Source organism: Urocitellus parryii, chromosome 6 (assembly GCF_045843805.1).
Source record: "Urocitellus parryii isolate mUroPar1 chromosome 6, mUroPar1.hap1, whole genome shotgun sequence".
Lineage (NCBI taxonomy): Eukaryota > Metazoa > Chordata > Mammalia > Rodentia > Sciuridae > Urocitellus > Urocitellus parryii.
Genome location: NC_135536.1, coordinates 94,822,150 through 94,840,421, shown reverse-complemented (window position 1 = coordinate 94,840,421; position 18,272 = coordinate 94,822,150). Strand labels below are relative to the sequence as shown.

The window sequence follows — 18,272 nt, the reverse complement described above, 5'->3', positions numbered from 1 at the left end:
AATGAAACAAATTTAAGGGAAAGAATACCTCTCATTGTGTGTGCTATCTGTAACAAAATAAATTTTCAACATTTTCATAACCTCTAGTGGCACAAAATCCTCAAAAAGTTCCTAGCAATTAAGAGATTCAGAAATGGAAATTAAATGCATAGTGGTCATTATATTCTTTCACAAAGGAAAAAAAAGCATTAGTAAATCCCTCTTTATGGCTTTAGGAATGCAGAAAGCAATTATATGATTTTTACACATTCATTTACAAGATAAGTCCCTTTCTCCCCTTTTCCTCCTAACCAAATTTCTCCACATACTTACCATGGCTGACTAAAAATCAAAATAAGTGGTACAGACATATATCCCATTGAAATTGCGAAGAAAGAGGCTAGAAGGACTTGGGAGCATCTTCCCTGTAAAAGAAGGGGGGGTCCAGTTAAGAGGAAAGGAGGAGGGAAAAGACAGAGGTGAGAACAGCGAGTGTTGCTGTTCTTAATTGTGTCACATTTATGAAGTTGCATTGTTTTAAGAAATCATAGAGTCGCCTCTCTCACCTGGTACAGGTGAGCATCAGTGAATGTGTGATGATGCTTTAGCAAGGTTCCTAGGGCCCTAGAGAGAGGAAGCTGGTCCATGGGTTCTGAGAGACCTGAACATGGGTCAGCCTCTCTAAACCATGGAGTACAGCATGGGCTCCATTTTCAGGGAAGTCAGCCCTGGTACAAACATGGGGAGGTTCTCTCAGGGTAGGTCCACTCCAGATGTCACACGAGCCAGGACGTAGGCACAGTGGAGCAGATGCAGTCACTAACAAATCTAGAACTGAGCTGCAACTCCAAAAGTCCTCTGAGAGGTGGGTGCTTGGTAGCTGAATTTGTGACAAATCATGTCTGAATACACAGCTGGTTTAAAAATATTTACTAACTGGAGTGAGATGAAAGCTTAGAGTAATTTTGCTTTGCATTTCTCTAATTGCTAGCGATGATGAACATTTTTTTCATATATTTGTTGATTGACTGTATACCATCTTCTAAGAAGGGTCTGTACATTCCTTGGCCCATTTATTGATTGGATTATTTGTTTTTGGTGTTTTTTTTTTTGTGCTTAGCTTTTTGAGTTCTTTATATACCCTAGAGATTAGTGCTTTATCTGATATGTGAGGGGTAAAGATTTGCTCCCAAGATGTAGGCTCTCTATTCACCTCACAGATTGTTTCTTTTGCTGAGAAGAAACTTTTTAGTTTGAGTCCATCCCATTTATTGATTCTTCATTTTAATTTTTGCACTCACTAAAGTCATAATGGCAGCAATTATAAAGACAAACAACAATAAGTGTTGGTGAGGATGTGGGAAAAAAGGTACACTCATCCACTGCTGGTGGGACTACAAATTGGTGCAGCCAATATGGAAAGCAGTATAGAGATTCCTTGGAAAACTTGGAATGGAACTACCATTTGACCCAGCTATTCCTCTCCTCAGTCTATACCCAAAGGACTTAAAATCAGCATACTATAGGGACACAGACACATCAATGTTTATAGTAGCACAATTCACAATTGCTAAACTGTGGAAGCAACTTAGATGCCCTTCAATAGATGAATGGATTTTAAAAATGTGGCATATATACACAATGGAATATTATTTACAATAAAAGAGAATAAAATCATGGCATTTGTAGGTAAATGGATGGAGTTAGAGAAGATAATGCTAAGTGAAGCTAGCCATTCCCAAAAAATCATATGCTAAATGTTTTCTCTGATATAAGGAGGCTGATTTATAGTGGGGTAGGGAAGGGGAGCATGGGAGGAATAGACGAACTCTAGATAGGGCAGAGAGGTGGGAGAGAAAGGGAGGGGGCAGGGGATTAGAAATGATGGTGGAATGTGATGATCATTATTATCCAAAGGACATGTATGAAGACATGAATTGGTGTGAATATACTTTGTGTACAACCAGAGATATGAAAAATTATTCTCTATATGTATAATAAGAATTGTAATGCATTCTTCTGTTATATATAAATGAAAAATAATTTTTAAAAATTACTAAAATTCAACTAAAAGCTAGACATTTTAAAATACTTTTGCAGTTCAAAATGAGCCTAGAAGTTGAGACTATGAGGAGAGAAGCCCAGTTATATTAGAGAAGGTTTATGAGATGAGAAATAATGTTCAAAAAATATTGTAGTCAGCATTTTCTAAAATACTCTTAGCATATCAGATGAAAATTTTGTTTTTGTTTTTGTTTTTCCCTTTCCCTTATTTCCTTCTGGATTGCTCAATTTTGTTTTATCCAAAGGAGAATCCCTAACCAAAGAAGTCAGAAATTTTTGACTACTTCATTTGAATAGATTAAAAACAGCAAACAGAAAAGGGCTAAACAAATTAATTTCCAGCCTCAACATTTCTTTTTATGTTTCAACTTAAATGCATCTTTTCAGTTCTCTAGAAATTTTTCAGGATCAGTTTTTCCCTTCACTTTCTAGTTTGTTTAAAATGTTAGAATGAATTTGAAATTCCTTTGTTGAAAAATTCCTACTTTGCTAAAGGGAATTGGGTTAGCCTTGGGTCATACAAAGAGCTATCTTATTTTTTGTATTTATTTATTTATTTATTTATTTTGTCTAGATTGAAACCTCATTTTATCTTTCAATGTCTAATTGACAGGGTTCTTTCTAGCCATTTTCTGTGGCTGTGTTCTGGCCAGTGTCATGTAAGAATTACAAATCAAAACTTAGGGCTGCTACCTAGGGGCAGCTGTCTGTGTGGTCAGCCAACTCCAATGCCATCTTGCATTTTCTTGTAGATCTTGATGAGTGTGCTACTAAGCAGCACAACTGCCAGTTCCTGTGTGTTAACACCATTGGCGGCTTCACTTGTAAATGTCCTCCTGGATTTACCCAGCACCACACTGCCTGCATTGGTAAGTAGAAGAGAAAAAAGCCCTATGTGAATCATAGCTATTCACTTAAGGGGTTATTTTCTACTCCCTCTGCTGTTGGAATAAAAAAACAAAAATATTGAAAAATGTGTTTGTGTGTGTGTGGACATATATAAGGGTTATTGGTCTTATTTGGCCTATTCTAAATCATTGTGTCCCTTTCCTTTTTTTAATATTTTTTAGTTGTAGTTGGACAAAATACATGTATTTTATTTATTTATTTTTATGTGGTGCTGAGCATCGAACCATGTGCTAGGCGAGCCCTCTATCGATGAGCCACAACCCCAGCCTTGTTCCTTTCTTTTAAACAGTACCAAGAGCACATTGGGGAATTTTAATCCTGTTTTCTCCCTCTGCTTCTCATAGATAACAATGAATGCACCTCTGACATCAACCTGTGTGGCTCTAAGGGCATTTGCCAGAACACTCCTGGAAGCTTCACCTGTGAATGCCAGCGGGGATTCTCCCTTGACCAGAGTGGTGCCAGCTGTGAAGGTGGGTGGAGTCCTCAGTTGCGTCCAGCTGGTGGACCCTTGTGGAGATGGCCTACGTGGCTATCAGCACCTTCAATCATCATTTTCTATGAGATGTCAGGGCTGAGCTCAGGGGCAGCACCCAAACATTTTGCCTGGTTTGCATAGGTCCCATACCTTAGAGATTCATGCTTGGTTGTATTTATAACATGCTTTTTTTGTTGTTTTTGTACTAGGGATTGAACCCAGGGGTGCTCAACCACTGAGGCACAACCCCAGCCATTTTTTTGTATTTTATTTTGAGACAGGGTCTCAGTTGCTCAGTTAGGGCCTCACTAATTTGCTGAGACTGGCTTTGAACTTGTGATCCTCTGGCCTTAGCCTCCTGAGCCACTGGGATTACCAGCGTGCATCATGGCGCCCAGCTATAACATACTCTTCCTAGGTATAACAAAACTTTTCTGCTTAGTTAATAATGTCATCTAATGGGAATAACTCAGTCAAGAAAAATAGCTAGATTCCTGGTTATTGTGTCCTGAGCCATAAAGGAATTTCCCCAATGTGCACTAAACATATAAGGAGTAACTCTTCTACTAATAGGTAATTAAAAGTTTAAATGACATTTTTAGGATTTTATTTTTGCATTGACACCTTTTGACTTCTAATTCTGGTGCAGGTAAAGGAACACAAATAATGTATAGAGCTGTCCCACAGTATGCTTTGAGCTTTGCACAAATTTCAACATGATCTTTATTTGTAGACTTTACTGGGAATCCCCGAATGTTTTTCTTCTTAGACTTAGTAAAAGCTCCATAGTAGATATTCTTGAAGTTTTGGGTGGTAGAATAATTTTTTAGGAAACAGATTCTCACTAGAATTGCCATTTACCTCCACATGCATATACCTGTTGCTTCAGAGAGTGACTCCGAGATCAGTGTTGATGTGGCTTAAAGTCAACTCTACTTCTTTTTCAGATGTGGATGAGTGTGAAGGCAACCATCGCTGCCAGCACGGCTGCCAGAACATCATTGGAGGCTATAGGTGCAACTGTCCCCAGGGCTACCTTCAGCACTACCAGTGGAACCAGTGTGTCGGCAAGTAGCCTCTGCTTGTTTCAGTGTATCGCTCTCAACTCCTATGGGGCAAACTTGGCTCTTTCTGAAAACCTTTGTTTGGTTATTGAAGCAACAATTACTCATTTCAAATTGCCCTAACCTGATTAAAACCAAAGGAGAGTAACAGTCTTTGCAAAACAGCAAACTAAGAAAAAATATTAGGATGAAGTAGCTTTGAAAGCATCTGTAATGAAATGTCCTTAGAATTCCTTGACTGTCAACACCCCCCTGCCTTTCTGGGGCCTTCTAGAACACTTGCATTCTCTTTATATCAGAGGCCAACAAGTTCTACTTCTGACTGAACTATCAGCCAGAGGCTATTTTGGGTGACTCGTTGGCCTGAAGAAACGGAAGTAGTTCTGTTCAGCCCTATGCATCCTTCAGGCAGAAAGCAAACTGCAGAGACAGAATTTTTTCAGGATGGCTAAATTCTTTTGATAATTAAGGGAGATCAACAGACTCCCTCATTAAGTTGAAATGATACAATCTTTGATTCCACAATGTCATGGGAAAATAACTCTTAATACATATCAGAAGGACACCAGAGATGATCTAGCACAAGCCCTTTGGTTTAACTAATGAGGATCCAGAAGCTCGGGGAAGGAATAAGATGTCTTTTGTTCTTTTATGACATGTCTGGAACTGGAACCCAAGGCCTTTAACTTTCAAGTGCCATGGTCACTTATTTTTTCATTCAGCAAGTATCGAGGAGCACCACCACAAGCTTGGTGCTTGGGTGACCTGTTCTAGCTGATGCATTCTTAGGTATGGAGCCCTCCTTAGCAAAAACTTGAGAAATTATTGCTTCCTGGGCAAATGTTCTACTTTACCCTGAATGAAGACACATTTAGTGTGTTTTCACTTACCAAATTGTCTCTCATCTAGTTTGATTCTGTAGGAGACAGTTTTTCAGAGAGGTATATAGGCTGGCTAAGTGGCCCCAGTGCTAGAAGAGTTTAGCACACACAACTGTCTGTGCTATCTGGGTTTAATAAAAACATCTTTGTTCGTTATCAACTTAAGGATGGTGGAGGTGGGGGGTCTTTGATTTGGATCAGCAGTTTCTGACATTGCTCACAAAACTTCAGAGTGAACTTCATTGATTCGATACCAAGTATATGAGCGTTTTTGTTATGGTTATCCTGGCTGGATGATCTGAAAGAATAAGTTGATTAGGAAGAAGTTTGGGGATCCTGATGTCCCCCCAAAAGCAAACTGACCTCATAAATCTCAAGAATTAGAGCTCTCCAGAATGAGAACTGCCCTGGGCTTAGAATGGCTTCCTAAGAGCCATGCAGAACAGAACAGATCTGTTGCACCGGCCCCACCTGGATCTCACTACTATCTGTCCTCAGGTTAACTCTCCCCAATGCCTGGGTTTGGAGAAAAGTGCCACTGATTTCATTGCAAATACCAAATTTTAAGCTTGCAGTTGGAGTCAGCCCATTTTTCCCTAGACAAATTTACTAAAAAGAACCTAATCAGACATTTGAGTTTTTCCTGCTGGTACTCCCTAATACCACAGCTAACTTACACTCTGAGCTGATACTGGAGCCTCCAATTGTAGAGGTCAAACTGTGGTGCTGTTGATTCACTTTTGTGAAATAGTTTTCAGAGACCCTAATGCTGTTTCAATAAAAGTAGAATTTTCTCTTTTTTATAAAAAGAACAGACCCCTTATCAATTGAAATACCAAATGAAAGAATATGACAAATATTTCAGAGTGTAGAAAAATTCCTTGCAGAGTCATTTGCCCCTGGATACATGGGATGAAAAAGGTTGGAAAAAATGCAGAACACATTCGCCAAATTGAGGAGTGTGGATATTGATGAGAAGGTTTGGTGCACAGGTTTTCTAGCTGTAAACACTGAACATCTGCCGATTTCTTACCTTAATCTGTGCTCCACTCCGTCACACCTCTCTGATCCAGATCAGCAAATTTAATTTACACTTTTATTAAATTCTCAGGAGGGAAAAAAAGTAAAATACGATAGAAAAATTATGAAAAGGAGAAAAAAATTTTAAAAAAAGCAAAAAAAAAAAAGAAAAATTATGAAAAGGAAGGAGGAGAGTTCCTAGTTGGGATGAGTGTTTGTAATAATACAGACAGAGGCTCCAAATTAAGAAGAACCTCAGAGATTATCTAGTCTAACCTCTTTCCTAACATATAAACCCCTCTCCAGCCTCCTCATCGTTCCAGTTTGACCTGAAGACCACTTTGAAAGGCACTTATTCACTTATTTTCTCCCCAAATAGCCCAATCTAGATACAGACAGCTTTAATACTTAGAAATGTCTTTTTTTATAAGGGACAAACTTTCCCTCCCCCTAACTTCTAACCAATGGTCCTTTTGCCTTTTGTCAAAAAGCAGAATAAACTGAGCGACGTATTGAGAGATCTTCCCCTTTGTCCACCCATGCCTTATAGGCTTTATTAGTCAGGGTCCCAGCAAGAAACACATGGCTGAGCCCAATCCAGAGTGGAGGACAAGGGAACAGAGCTGTAGACACTCCACACAGATCAGCTTCCTGAGAGTGTGCCCTGGAGGGGAGAGAAAAGAGGGCCAGGCCAGGGCTTCTCCCTACCCAAGAAAACACCCTCAGCCCTGGAGTCTGACAGAGGGCTTAGTGCCTGTGGTCTTCATGAGCCTCTATCACACATCTCATCCCTAATTTAAAATTAGAGGAAAAGGAACACAGATAGTGGCCCATTCCACTATTTATATTTTAGAAAGCTGTAGCCTCAGGTGAGGGACTTTAGAATCCTTGGATACAGAGGATCTTCAAACAGATATAGTCAGGCTCACACACCCATAGTTGGAGGGGCAGAGGGAAGGAGGAGAAGGTACAATCAAGCACCCTGCCCCCACCACTTTTACTCACCTATGTTCTAACTTTAAAAAAAAAGAATAAAAAATAGATTTATTGGGTATTTTTTTTTCCATTACAGATGAATATGCCTTAGCAAAGAAGGTAAAGCTAATTATGGGAGAAAGGCAGCACCAATTTAAATGTGAGCGAGTTTCTTGAGAGTAACGGTGGTGTGAAGAAAATCACCTTTCACAGTCAGAAACAGCTGCCTGTGAAGCTCAGCCTTGCTGCAACCAGCTGTGAGATCAGGAGAAGCTCTCTAAACCTTACCTTCTCTGTTTATAGAACAGGGAATAGGACCCCCACCTCTCAGGACTGTAGGAAGGTTGCCTAAAGGAGTGTGAAACACCTACTATCTTATCTGTTGGTCAGTGGGTATCTAATAAGGTTCTTTTCCTTCCCCTCTTGCTAAGCAAATATTCACTAAGTGAAGAGCAATCCAGTCTACCTGTAGTCACATGAACATGTGCTTGGAAATGGGCTGGAGCAATTAAGAAATGTCTTACCAGCAAGTTTCCAACCTGTCCTACAAAGGCAGGTCTACAAAACTGTATTGGAGATTTCAAAAAAGTATAAATTGGAAGTAATGAGAAATTTAGTTTTCTTCCTTTGAATTGAATTTTTTAAAGTTAGATTCTTTTCCCTTCTTCTTACCACCAGATTTGGCAGGTCACTGTGGGTATCCAGTCCTGCGGCATCTCTCTGTCTTGTGGGTTTCCCACAGTTATTGCTCCAGAAGTCTGCACCAAATCTCTTCCAGCCTCAATTAACTTTCAACATGGTTCAGACACTCGGGGAAGGAGGCTGGTTTGGATGCAGTGGGGTGTGCCACTCAGAGATGGGAACAGACATACCAAAAGGCACTATTCATCTCAAGAACAAGCACCTAAGGGCTTTGGTGGATTGTTGAAAAGGAAGTCCAAATGGGGCGGACACTTCCTGCAGAATAATAGTCCTCCCCAAGGCTGCACATCCCATGAAAGGAGGGCTGAAAGAGCAACCTCCAGGGAAATGTTTGGTCTCTGCTTTTGAGATACTTGTCCCATTGCTGGGCACTTGTGAAGCAAGAGTACAGAGAACTACACAAATTCTTCCTTCCATGACATCCCTGGACCCTGACTCTGAGCTGTGAACCAGCCCCACATTCCTTACTGGGTGTTTGCATGGAGCAGAACATTACTAGTGTTAGTTTCCTATGAGAACTGGAGTCTGCTGCTCCTCAGAATGCCATCCTCCAGTCCTCTCCGCCCAGCACTTTAGACCTCATCTGCCACAATTAGTCATGACATGGCAAGAGGCCGCATCCACGTCCACATCTTGCTCTGTTGTTCTTCTCTCCACCCTGGCCACCCCTGCCTGCCTTCCCCTCCTGAGAGCTTAGCTGGAGGCCAGTGGCCAGCCACAGTGGCCTGGCCCAGACCTCTCATTAGAAATCTCTGGTCAGTGTCACACATCCCTGTCTTCTTGTTTTCCCTGCAGATGAAAACGAATGCCTCAGTGCTCACATCTGCGGAGGAGCCTCCTGTCACAACACCCTGGGAAGCTACAAGTGCATGTGTCCTGCTGGCTTCCAATACGAACAGTTCAGTGGGGGCTGCCAAGACATCAATGAATGTGGCTCCTCACAGGCCCCCTGCAGTTATGGCTGCTCTAACACCGAGGGTGGCTACCTGTGTGGCTGTCCACCTGGTTACTTCCGAATAGGCCAAGGGTAAGCACTACTCCTCCTGGTTGACAATGCTTGTATTCATACCATATGAGTATATTTAACTCAACATTGCCTGTCTTACGAGAGGAGAACCATACTGTTTGTTCCCTTAGGTTATTTTATTTGTAAGGGGGCATCTGGATTTCTGAAGATCTCTAGAACATCGAACTAATGAAACTGTATTGTAAATTTCTCACTGTGTGACTTCTCAGTCCCATTCTCTTGATCTTCAGATCTTGTTGGGAAGTTATTCTTCTCTCCATGGCACAACTGGACTCAGGCTGCCCACTGTTGGCCGACCCTTGTGCTGGGGCAGGCAGGATCCTCTCCTAGCTTCAGATGCCCTCTTGTCCAGCTCCCACGAAAATAAGTCATACAGAGAACTAGTCCAGATAATATAACTGAGCATTAAACATTGAGTTGAAGTAATGAAGGTATTTTCCAGGTAGAAAATTTCACCAAATTTTAGCAAGGTATGGTGGCACATGCCATAATCCCAGCAATTCAAGAGCCTGCAGCAGGAGGATCACAAGTTTGAGCACAGTCTGAGAAACTTAGCAAGACTCTGTCTCAAAGTAAAACAAAGGAAAGAAGAAAAGGGCTTGGGATATAACTCCATGGTAAAGCACCCTGGGTTCACTCCCCATAACTAACTAAATAAATAAATAAATGTCATCTAAGAAAAAAAGAAAAGAAAGTCTCACCAAATTATATGCATGTATATGTGAGAGTTGGAACAGGGAAGGCATTTTTTAATTCAACTCAATGATTTCAAACTTTAGAGGTAAGTTTTCAAAGTTTAGATATTTTCCCCTGCTGAATTAATCTGACTTGAGTGTCCATCTAGTTTTAGCTATCCTGTGAAGAGTTCTGACTTCACTTTTCAGTTAGGAACACACAGACACTAAATCTACATGAACTCCTGCATACTCTCCTCATTTACACACACACATGCACCCACAGAGTTACATATTCACACACACACATATACACACTCATACCAAATTATTGATTTAGTGGTCTTGGATTCCTGGACATGTAAGCATCTAGTGATTTGTCGTGGGTCTGGTTAAACTTGAAGATTAAAAGAATGTTTCCTGGGAGAGTATACAGGATGCCAGCAACAGAACACAAATTCCCCAGGTGGTGGTGTCTGACTCTCGGTCCATTCATACTTTATAGTTTAATGCCAGAACATTTTTCCCAGCAAAAATTGTGACACTCCAAATTGGCTTTTGGCCAGTGGGATTTTAGTCACACTTCTTATAAGTGGTGCTCTTGGGATATGAAAAGAAGTTCTGAGAAAAGAATCAAAGCCTGAATATTTTGATTTACCTCCCAATAACTTAATCATTATGAGAATGAGCATATATCATTTCATCCATTTTATTGTTTCTAGCATTTTATTGTTTTATTATTTCATATTGCAAGGTAAACAAGGAAGAAAATGTATTGGACCTGAGCAAGATTGTGGAAAATAGTAGGAACCTATAAATTGCTATGAAACACAACAAATATTTTACTCATTGGTATTGTAATTTGAATCCTAAGGGCATACAGGGAAAATGAGTTGTAAAGAGTAGGTCAACTATTACAGAAAAATAGATAAATAATACTTGGTCTACATTTACCTGCATTAGTAGAAATCTACCCTTTATAACAGTTTTGGCTTCTACTCACTAGAGTGGATTCTACCCCAAAATAAAGACTTTTTATAGGATCATTCAAATGTTTCAACACATTTGGAAAGGGGAACCTGATAAATACACATTCCAAGTGGCCTCTGAAATAGTAAGCAGAATAACAAAACAAGGTACTTGTGAAACATGCAAGCCTCACTCCATAACTTGGCTTTGATAATTGAAAGGCAAAGAAAAACAGCTGAACTGGATCTCTCCTGGGCATGGGTTTGTTTATCCAGCTTCACATGAGTCAAAGCCAATGGCCCTAGTGGTTTTGAATGACTTGAAACAGTTTCCCACACTTGGGCAAGCTCTGATTCTTCAAGCATTTTATATGTTGATATATATACTAATTATATATATAGTGTAGTATATGTAATACACATTGCACATCTTCACAGTTTATTACTAAATTAACCCTCACTTATTTCTTATGACTTTCTTACCTAGAGTAAGTAAAAATGAGAGGTCAAAGACTAGAAGTGATTGCTTGGGGGCTTGAGTGAGGAAAGGTGGTGTTGGCAGTGGAAGAGGCCAAGAACTTGGACAGTGAACCCAGGGACACAGAGAGCTAAGGAAGGAACACTCTGAACTTACAATAACCTTCTCAAACCAGCAGGGGGCAATAGTAGTGGTGGTGGTAGTAGTAGCAGTAGTAGTAGTAGAAGTAGTAGTAGCGGTAGCAGTGAGAACTGACGAGTTCTAACCACAACAAGGTCAAAGTAGAGAATGAAGAACAAATACAGTGTCCAGGCAAGATGCCCCAAACATGGCCCATTCGTCCAAGTCCTTGATGTTTCCTGGAGGTGGAGATGGGAAAAGACCTTTCTCACATGCATAGAGTCTGATTCACAAAAATAAGGCATATTTATTTAACCTGGCAACTCACCTAGTCTCCCTTCATCCCCCATTCTTCTTTGGTTTTCAATCTGTATCCCCTCCCCTGAACAAGTATTACAAAATTCCTACCCTGGTGGTTTGGGAAATGAAGAGATAAATAAATATGCAAAACAGCATCTTGAGATGTAATAGAAAAAAATCAATAAACTCACAAGACTGGGAATGGGAGACCCAACATAGAAGACCTTGGTGTGGTTCTAGCACCAGCTGATCATCCAACAGACAAATAGTCAACGTGCTCAGATCAGGCTTCTCCAGAATTCTCATATGGCATCCCTTGTGTCCTGGTTTTAATGAAAAACGCTTATGCTCTCTTTTTGATGCAGGCACTGTGTTTCTGGAATGGGCATGGACCGAGGAGGCTCAGATGCACCTGTCAGTGGTGAAATGGATGACAATTCACTTTCCCCCGAGGCTTGCTATGAGTGTAAGATCAATGGCTACCCCAAACGAGGCAGGAAACGAAGAAGTGCTAATGAAACAGATGCCTCCAATATCAAGGTAGGTCAGAAGGTTTCTCCTGATGTATCCTATTGTGGAAACCCTTCCCAGATTCCTGTGGTTTCCTCTAAGGATGCTCCAAAGTGTGAAAAACCTCCCCAGGGAGAAAATCCAGACATTCCCTGAGCTCTGGGCTGCATTTTATAAGAGGTTGTGAGGCTTTCTGAAGTTTCTTACTCTTTTCGGGAGTGGCCATCCGAAGGTTTTCACATACTTACTCATTTCCTCTGTCTGGCCAAAAAGAAAGTCAAACACCCACCCAAAGTCTGCTGAAAGGACAAGGCCTGAGATCCAGGACAGCAAGTGGGCAGAATGGCGAAGTGACATAGTGCTCCCTACCCAGGGACGCCAAGTTCCAAAAGCTAGAGGCTCCTCTACTGAAAGGAACCATGTGGAGTGTGAGGGAACTTGGACTGTAGACAAGAACAACACAGAGCTCAAGCAGCCTGGCTTTCTTTGCCTGCGGCTTCAGCAGCCTCTCAGTCAACTCTGAAATGCACAGATATTCACCCAGCCCTCTGGCTCCTGGCCGGAGAATCCAGCACATGTGGTCCCAGAGAGGCAAGCAAGAAGCCAGGTGAAAAGCATTGACTATTAGCAGGTCATCACAGTCAGGAAGTAGGTTCCTAGGTGTGTCCTGAGGAGGGGGTGGTATTGCGTCAGTGAACAAAATTAAAAGAGACTGATTCTTAGTATCAGCGCTACAACCACCTGCTGTGGTTTGGGAAATGAGATTAGTCTTTGGAAAGAAAATAATCTATTAGAACAGCAGTTCTCAAACTTGAGCATGTCTCTGAATCACCTGGAAGGGTTATTAACATGGAATGCCGGGAGACACGCCCAGGGAATTTGATTCAGTAGGTCTGGGTGGTGCTGAGAATTTGCACATCTAATAGATTCCCAGGTGATGCTGATACTGCTGGTTCAAAAACATACAAGTGGTTTCAAAGACAATGACTTCCTTCCTGAGTTCAGTTTAACAGTTTTTAGTATTATTAATATGTGCTAATTTAAAAACATTTGTGGTTTAAACAAAGTGCTTGATGAATGTGCATTTTCACCACAGCATGTACAACATGGACAGAAATTTGCATTAGCGTGAGAGTCTATTCCCTTTTTCTTTGATATGAGAATGAAGTGGCATATTTACACAGAATTTAGAACATTTTCGTATCTCCCCAGGATCTGTCTGAAACAGAAGCCAACGTGAGTCTTGCAAGTTGGGATGTTGAGAAGACAGCCACCTTTGCTTTCAATATTTCCCATGTCAGTAATAAGGTCCGAATCCTAGAACTCCTTCCAGCCCTCACAACTCTGACGAATCACAACAGATACTTGATTGAGTCTGGAAATGAAGATGGCTTCTTTAAAATCAACCAAAAGGAAGGGATCAGCTACCTCCACTTTACCAAGAAGAAGCCAGTGGCTGGAACCTACTCGTTACAAATCAGTAGTACTCCTCTTTACAGAAAGAAAGAACTTGACCAGCTAGAAGACAGACATGACAAAGACTACCTCAGTGGTGAACTGGGTGATAATCTGAAGATGAAAATTCAGATTTTGCTTCATTAATTCACCATCCAGAGACCAAATAGTTAAAAGAAAAACAACTATAGATAGGTAGAATTATATTCCTCCCCCCCATCAGAATCTTCATATTATAGGTACAGTCTTTCACCAAGTAAATTTTTATAAATAAGCACTATTCTTGTATTACAAAAGCAAGGTACAGGCGGTTACCCTAGTTGAACAACCACTTTCTCAGGCTTCTCATATGTGTAGCTAAGCTACCTGGTCATGTGTTGATTCTTGAAAACTGGGACCTGTATATCCACTGGGGGTTTTGGCCCATCTTGCCAATGTGTCCCTCCCAGCAGGTGGACAGGAATGTGCTTTCATTTGATGGACTATTCTGTTGTTATTGGTTTTTTTTTTTCTTCAAATTTTGAAACTCTGCTTCTCCAAATACAAGTATTAGATTGGCCATTTATCATACCTATTTGGTGCTAGTAAATTTTCAAACTAGATTTATAAATGCACTGTAATATTTACACAACCTAGAAACCAAATTGCAAGTCTCCAGTTCAAATACTTCATTAATTTCAATCAACCAAAGTTAGTTCAATAGCTTATCTCAGTTATGAGTATAATACATTTCATGTAAATTAAGTGTGTGTATACTGTAATCGTGCTATTTTTTATCATTGAAACATTTATAAACTAGAATAATAATGCCCTTAATGTGAGGGTTTGTAATGGTGCTTATTAAGACCAAAGACTTGTTAAATGTCTACACCAAGTGGTAATGGGATTTCCGTGACTGGCCCACATGTGCACTGAGGTTGGGAAGGACCAGGAACCCACCTCAGCAGCCAGAGGATTACCAGTGCACCCTTCGTCGCAGCATGTGCAATATGCCAAAATTACTCTAGGTCATTCCTGTCAGCAAGGGGTCAATGTCATAAGTGTCACAATAAAACAATCTCTTCTTTTTTTTAGTTTACCCCTCGGCTTTGTGTTCTTGCATGGATTTGGGGTTGGAGGGGCCTTTCTGGAGGCTAAATAAAGTCTCCTGGATTTAAATTATTCTGGGGTCTGTTATTTATGGATAATAAAGGTGCCATATGTATAACCACTAGAAGAACAAATGAATACATCTGAATTAGTCCCTTACTATATTCATTAAAGATGGCAGAGTGCTGGTCATATTAACCTCACTTACTAATAAGAAATTTAGACTATCATTTCTAAAACATGATCTCATTAATCCTGAGACTTTATAAACTCCCAGATTTAAATACTTCCAAATATGAAGTTGTCATTGTCTTAGATCACTCAAATTTCATTAGAGAAGATTTATGCCCCTTTCCCTCAAATACCCAGTGTTGGCAAGACTTAGGTGTTTCATCTTTTTTCCCTAAACATCTGTTGTTGGTCAATGCTAGCCTGATTACAAAAGACTAATGTTAAATCAAATCCGATTGAATGCTATAACTCTTGGTTTCTAAATGTCCTAATTTGAAAATGCTGTTTTATTTTAGTGCAATACTGAACTGTTAAGCTCATGTGGTTGATATGAGGTAGTTTTTGAAATCCCTAAGTGTGATGAAAGAATTCTATGGTAGTGAAAATAAGGTAAATTAAGATTATTGCTCAAAGGGGGAAAACTACAAGACATAGGAAAGTCCTCTCAAATTCTTTGAAGAGTTAAGCTGAAGAAAATAGAATAGGTATGTTCTGTGTTGTTCCCGAAGGCAAAACTGGGGTAAGCTGATGCAAGTCTCAGTTTAATATGCACCTTCCTAATTATGAAGCTACCCATTGAAAGGATGCGCTTCCTTCAATGTGGTGAGCTCCTGTCATGAGCTAGCAGAGTGTCGGTCTAGGCTTAATGACAATCACTGGACAAGGATACTTTCTTCCACCTAACAGGTGGGGAACATCTTGAAGATTTTTATTTGTTTGTTTGTTTAATTTTTAATTTCCATCCAAAAACTCTTTCTCATAATAGGTGCTAATAATCATGAGTTGAATGACTCGGAAGGGAGGGACTTGTGCCCTGAATAAGAGGTTGAAATAAAACTCAAAATTTCCTTTTAACTCTACATCTATGTTCTGTGATAGAAGTGTATTAAAATTGTTAGAGAATATATAGCATATGGTAAACTACAGTTTGCATATGGAAAATGTCTTTGATAATTTAGCCAGAACTGTATTATATTCAATAATGGATTTTCTTTATAACAAACAACAGAAGAAAATGGAGTTGGCACATAGTGGATCACTTTGATATTTTTAATAGTCTAAGTCTGGATTTTATTTATTCCAGAGCCAACGATTTTGAACAGCATATTTTCCATGTTTCTGACTGTAACATAACATTTTCCTCATTGTTCCATTGTAAATATTCCTCTTGTCAAAATCCTTTTTAATCCTGAGATTTCAATATGTACCTTTCAATTGTCTGTGACCTTTTAATTTCACTTTCAATAAGCAAGAATTTGGTTTTGTGAACCTCTCAGAAGCTTGAAAATATCTTGTCTCTACCCCTAGCCCATTTCATTTGCCAATAATTATTTTGTAAGTAGGGTTGAAATGAACTCAGCTGACCTTGTGAGATGTTTAATATGCACAAACAACTACATTTTTGTTCAACAAATAGCGCTTTGCTCAGCCAAAATTGCTTTGGACTTTGCCATTACAAATACTGTTAAACTTCAGAAACCATGTTTGTAAATCAAATGAGCCAACTTGAAGGACAATTAGGTTGATACTATGTTAATATACTTAAAAGTTATATATCTATAAACCATATCTATTAAGACATACATTAAAACCACTACACTACAATCACAGTCAGCTTTTCCATAGAATATACTCTATTCTGGGTTTAATTTAGTTTTTATTTAATTGAAGTATAGTTCTGTGTTAAAAATGCAATTATTAAATAGTTTAAGGAGATTGTTTCTAAAGTTAGAAAATCATTACTGCTCATGATTAGATAAGTTTTTGCATGCATAGTTGAAGAACATTATTAATTATTTGCCAATTTTAGATACAATTTGAAAAAAAGCAAACCAATATATCTTGCTAAAATTTTTTGAAACACAATATAAGCCTAACGTTTATGAGTTATGAGCGGATTCTCAATATTATTTTGACTTTAGAGTTTGAGAAAAATCAGAAGGCTATGAATTTGATTTTGCAAATTCCCATATGTATCCACGACTGGATTCATTTACAAGACTGGGTCTCAATTAAAGTTTCTGACATTGTTACAAATGTCTGAATAAACATAGGGGTCTTGTACATTTGACACCCAACATGGTTTTGTCATAACCTGGCAATATCACAAAATCTGTTATTTCAACTACTAATGAATCCAAAAATTTTTTTTTTTGCAAAGAAAATCGTAAAGCTTTTTAGGACATGGCTGTTTTGCATCCTTGATCCAAACCTGAATTATGACTCTGTAAGTCGATGTCAGTTCATTTTTACAGTTGGACAGTGGAAGGTGCATCCTTTTCAATTGAATGAAGTCATAGCAGGTAAGTGGGTGTGATTTGCAACTAGCTGCTCTTTCTTCATTGTTATATTTCATTCCTGTGACTATTCCCATTTCATAAAGGAATGCAATATTACCCTCTCTATGCCCCACTCTGCCCCTTGCAGAAGACTTATAGTGCCAGCCAGACACCACAAAAACTTCTATGTACTTCTCAAATCCAGAGCTTGGGTTTGAAGCCAAACAATACTAAGATGGCAACATTAGGCAGAAAGCAACTGCTCCGTTCAGCAGTTTCTGCCTGACTTCCATGTCCCACCTGATGTGCTCTTTGCAGCTGTGCTGGGAGTTTCAGAAATAAGAGATCTGTTTCCTTTTCACCGTAAAATACTCTCCCGGGGAGAATCAAATCAAACCTAAATGATTAAACTTTTTCTTCTCCTGGAAATGGAGACATTTGAAAACATCCTGATGATAATCACACATCTCATCCATCCTACCAGACATTGACAGAAAGAGGTCATAGGCCTGTGTAGTTGTGTCTACAGAGTGAGCTCTGCTCTGGGTGTCCCCAATAGCTCTGTTGTGGAGAAGGCCAGACCTGCCAGGGAAGATTAATGAGATCTTGATACATCAGAATCTCAGACTGGACTGGGTTTGTATCTGTGTATTTTTGTAACTACATGAAATCAGTATGAGGTGTTCTTCACCCTTTATGTTTTTGGTCCCCTTCATGTTTTTGGTCCCCTTCAAGATGTGTGCTGCATTTTTCTAGGGCTGTTCCCCGATCAGGCCTCAGCCAAGGTGGGAAGCTCCTTCCTGAGGCCTGCTGCTACCTGCAGTTTTGGAGATTAGCTGCAGCAGGATTATTCACAAGCAAGTGTGGACCACCAGGTAGGGACAGCAATGGACTGTGGAACCAGCTTCCCAGGAAACAGTAGCTCCAGTTTGTGCCTACCTGCTCACCCACCCACCCACACAGTCTCATACCAGCTGGGAGAGGACATGGATAGAAGCCAGGTGCACCATTCTCAAGGGCATATGTTCTCAGCTGTAAGGTTTTCCAACCTCTTCCCCCCTCCCCTGCC

General features: G+C 39.9%; 1 protein-coding gene across 1 annotated transcript in view; it reads left to right on the top strand.

Annotated features, from left to right (window-relative positions):
• Positions 1-14,682, top strand: part of Fbn1 (fibrillin 1) — a 222,211-nt gene extending 207,529 nt beyond the window's left edge. Inside the window, exons 61-66 of the mRNA XM_026390109.2 lie at positions 2,796-2,912; positions 3,297-3,425; positions 4,378-4,497; positions 8,868-9,099; positions 12,005-12,179; positions 13,362-14,682. Coding sequence (XP_026245894.1) covers positions 2,796-2,912; positions 3,297-3,425; positions 4,378-4,497; positions 8,868-9,099; positions 12,005-12,179; positions 13,362-13,751 — 1,163 coding nt within the window. The 3' untranslated portion in view covers positions 13,752-14,682. The remainder of the gene's footprint in view (positions 1-2,795; positions 2,913-3,296; positions 3,426-4,377; positions 4,498-8,867; positions 9,100-12,004; positions 12,180-13,361) is intronic.
• The last annotated feature ends 3,590 nt before the right edge of the window (positions 14,683-18,272 follow it).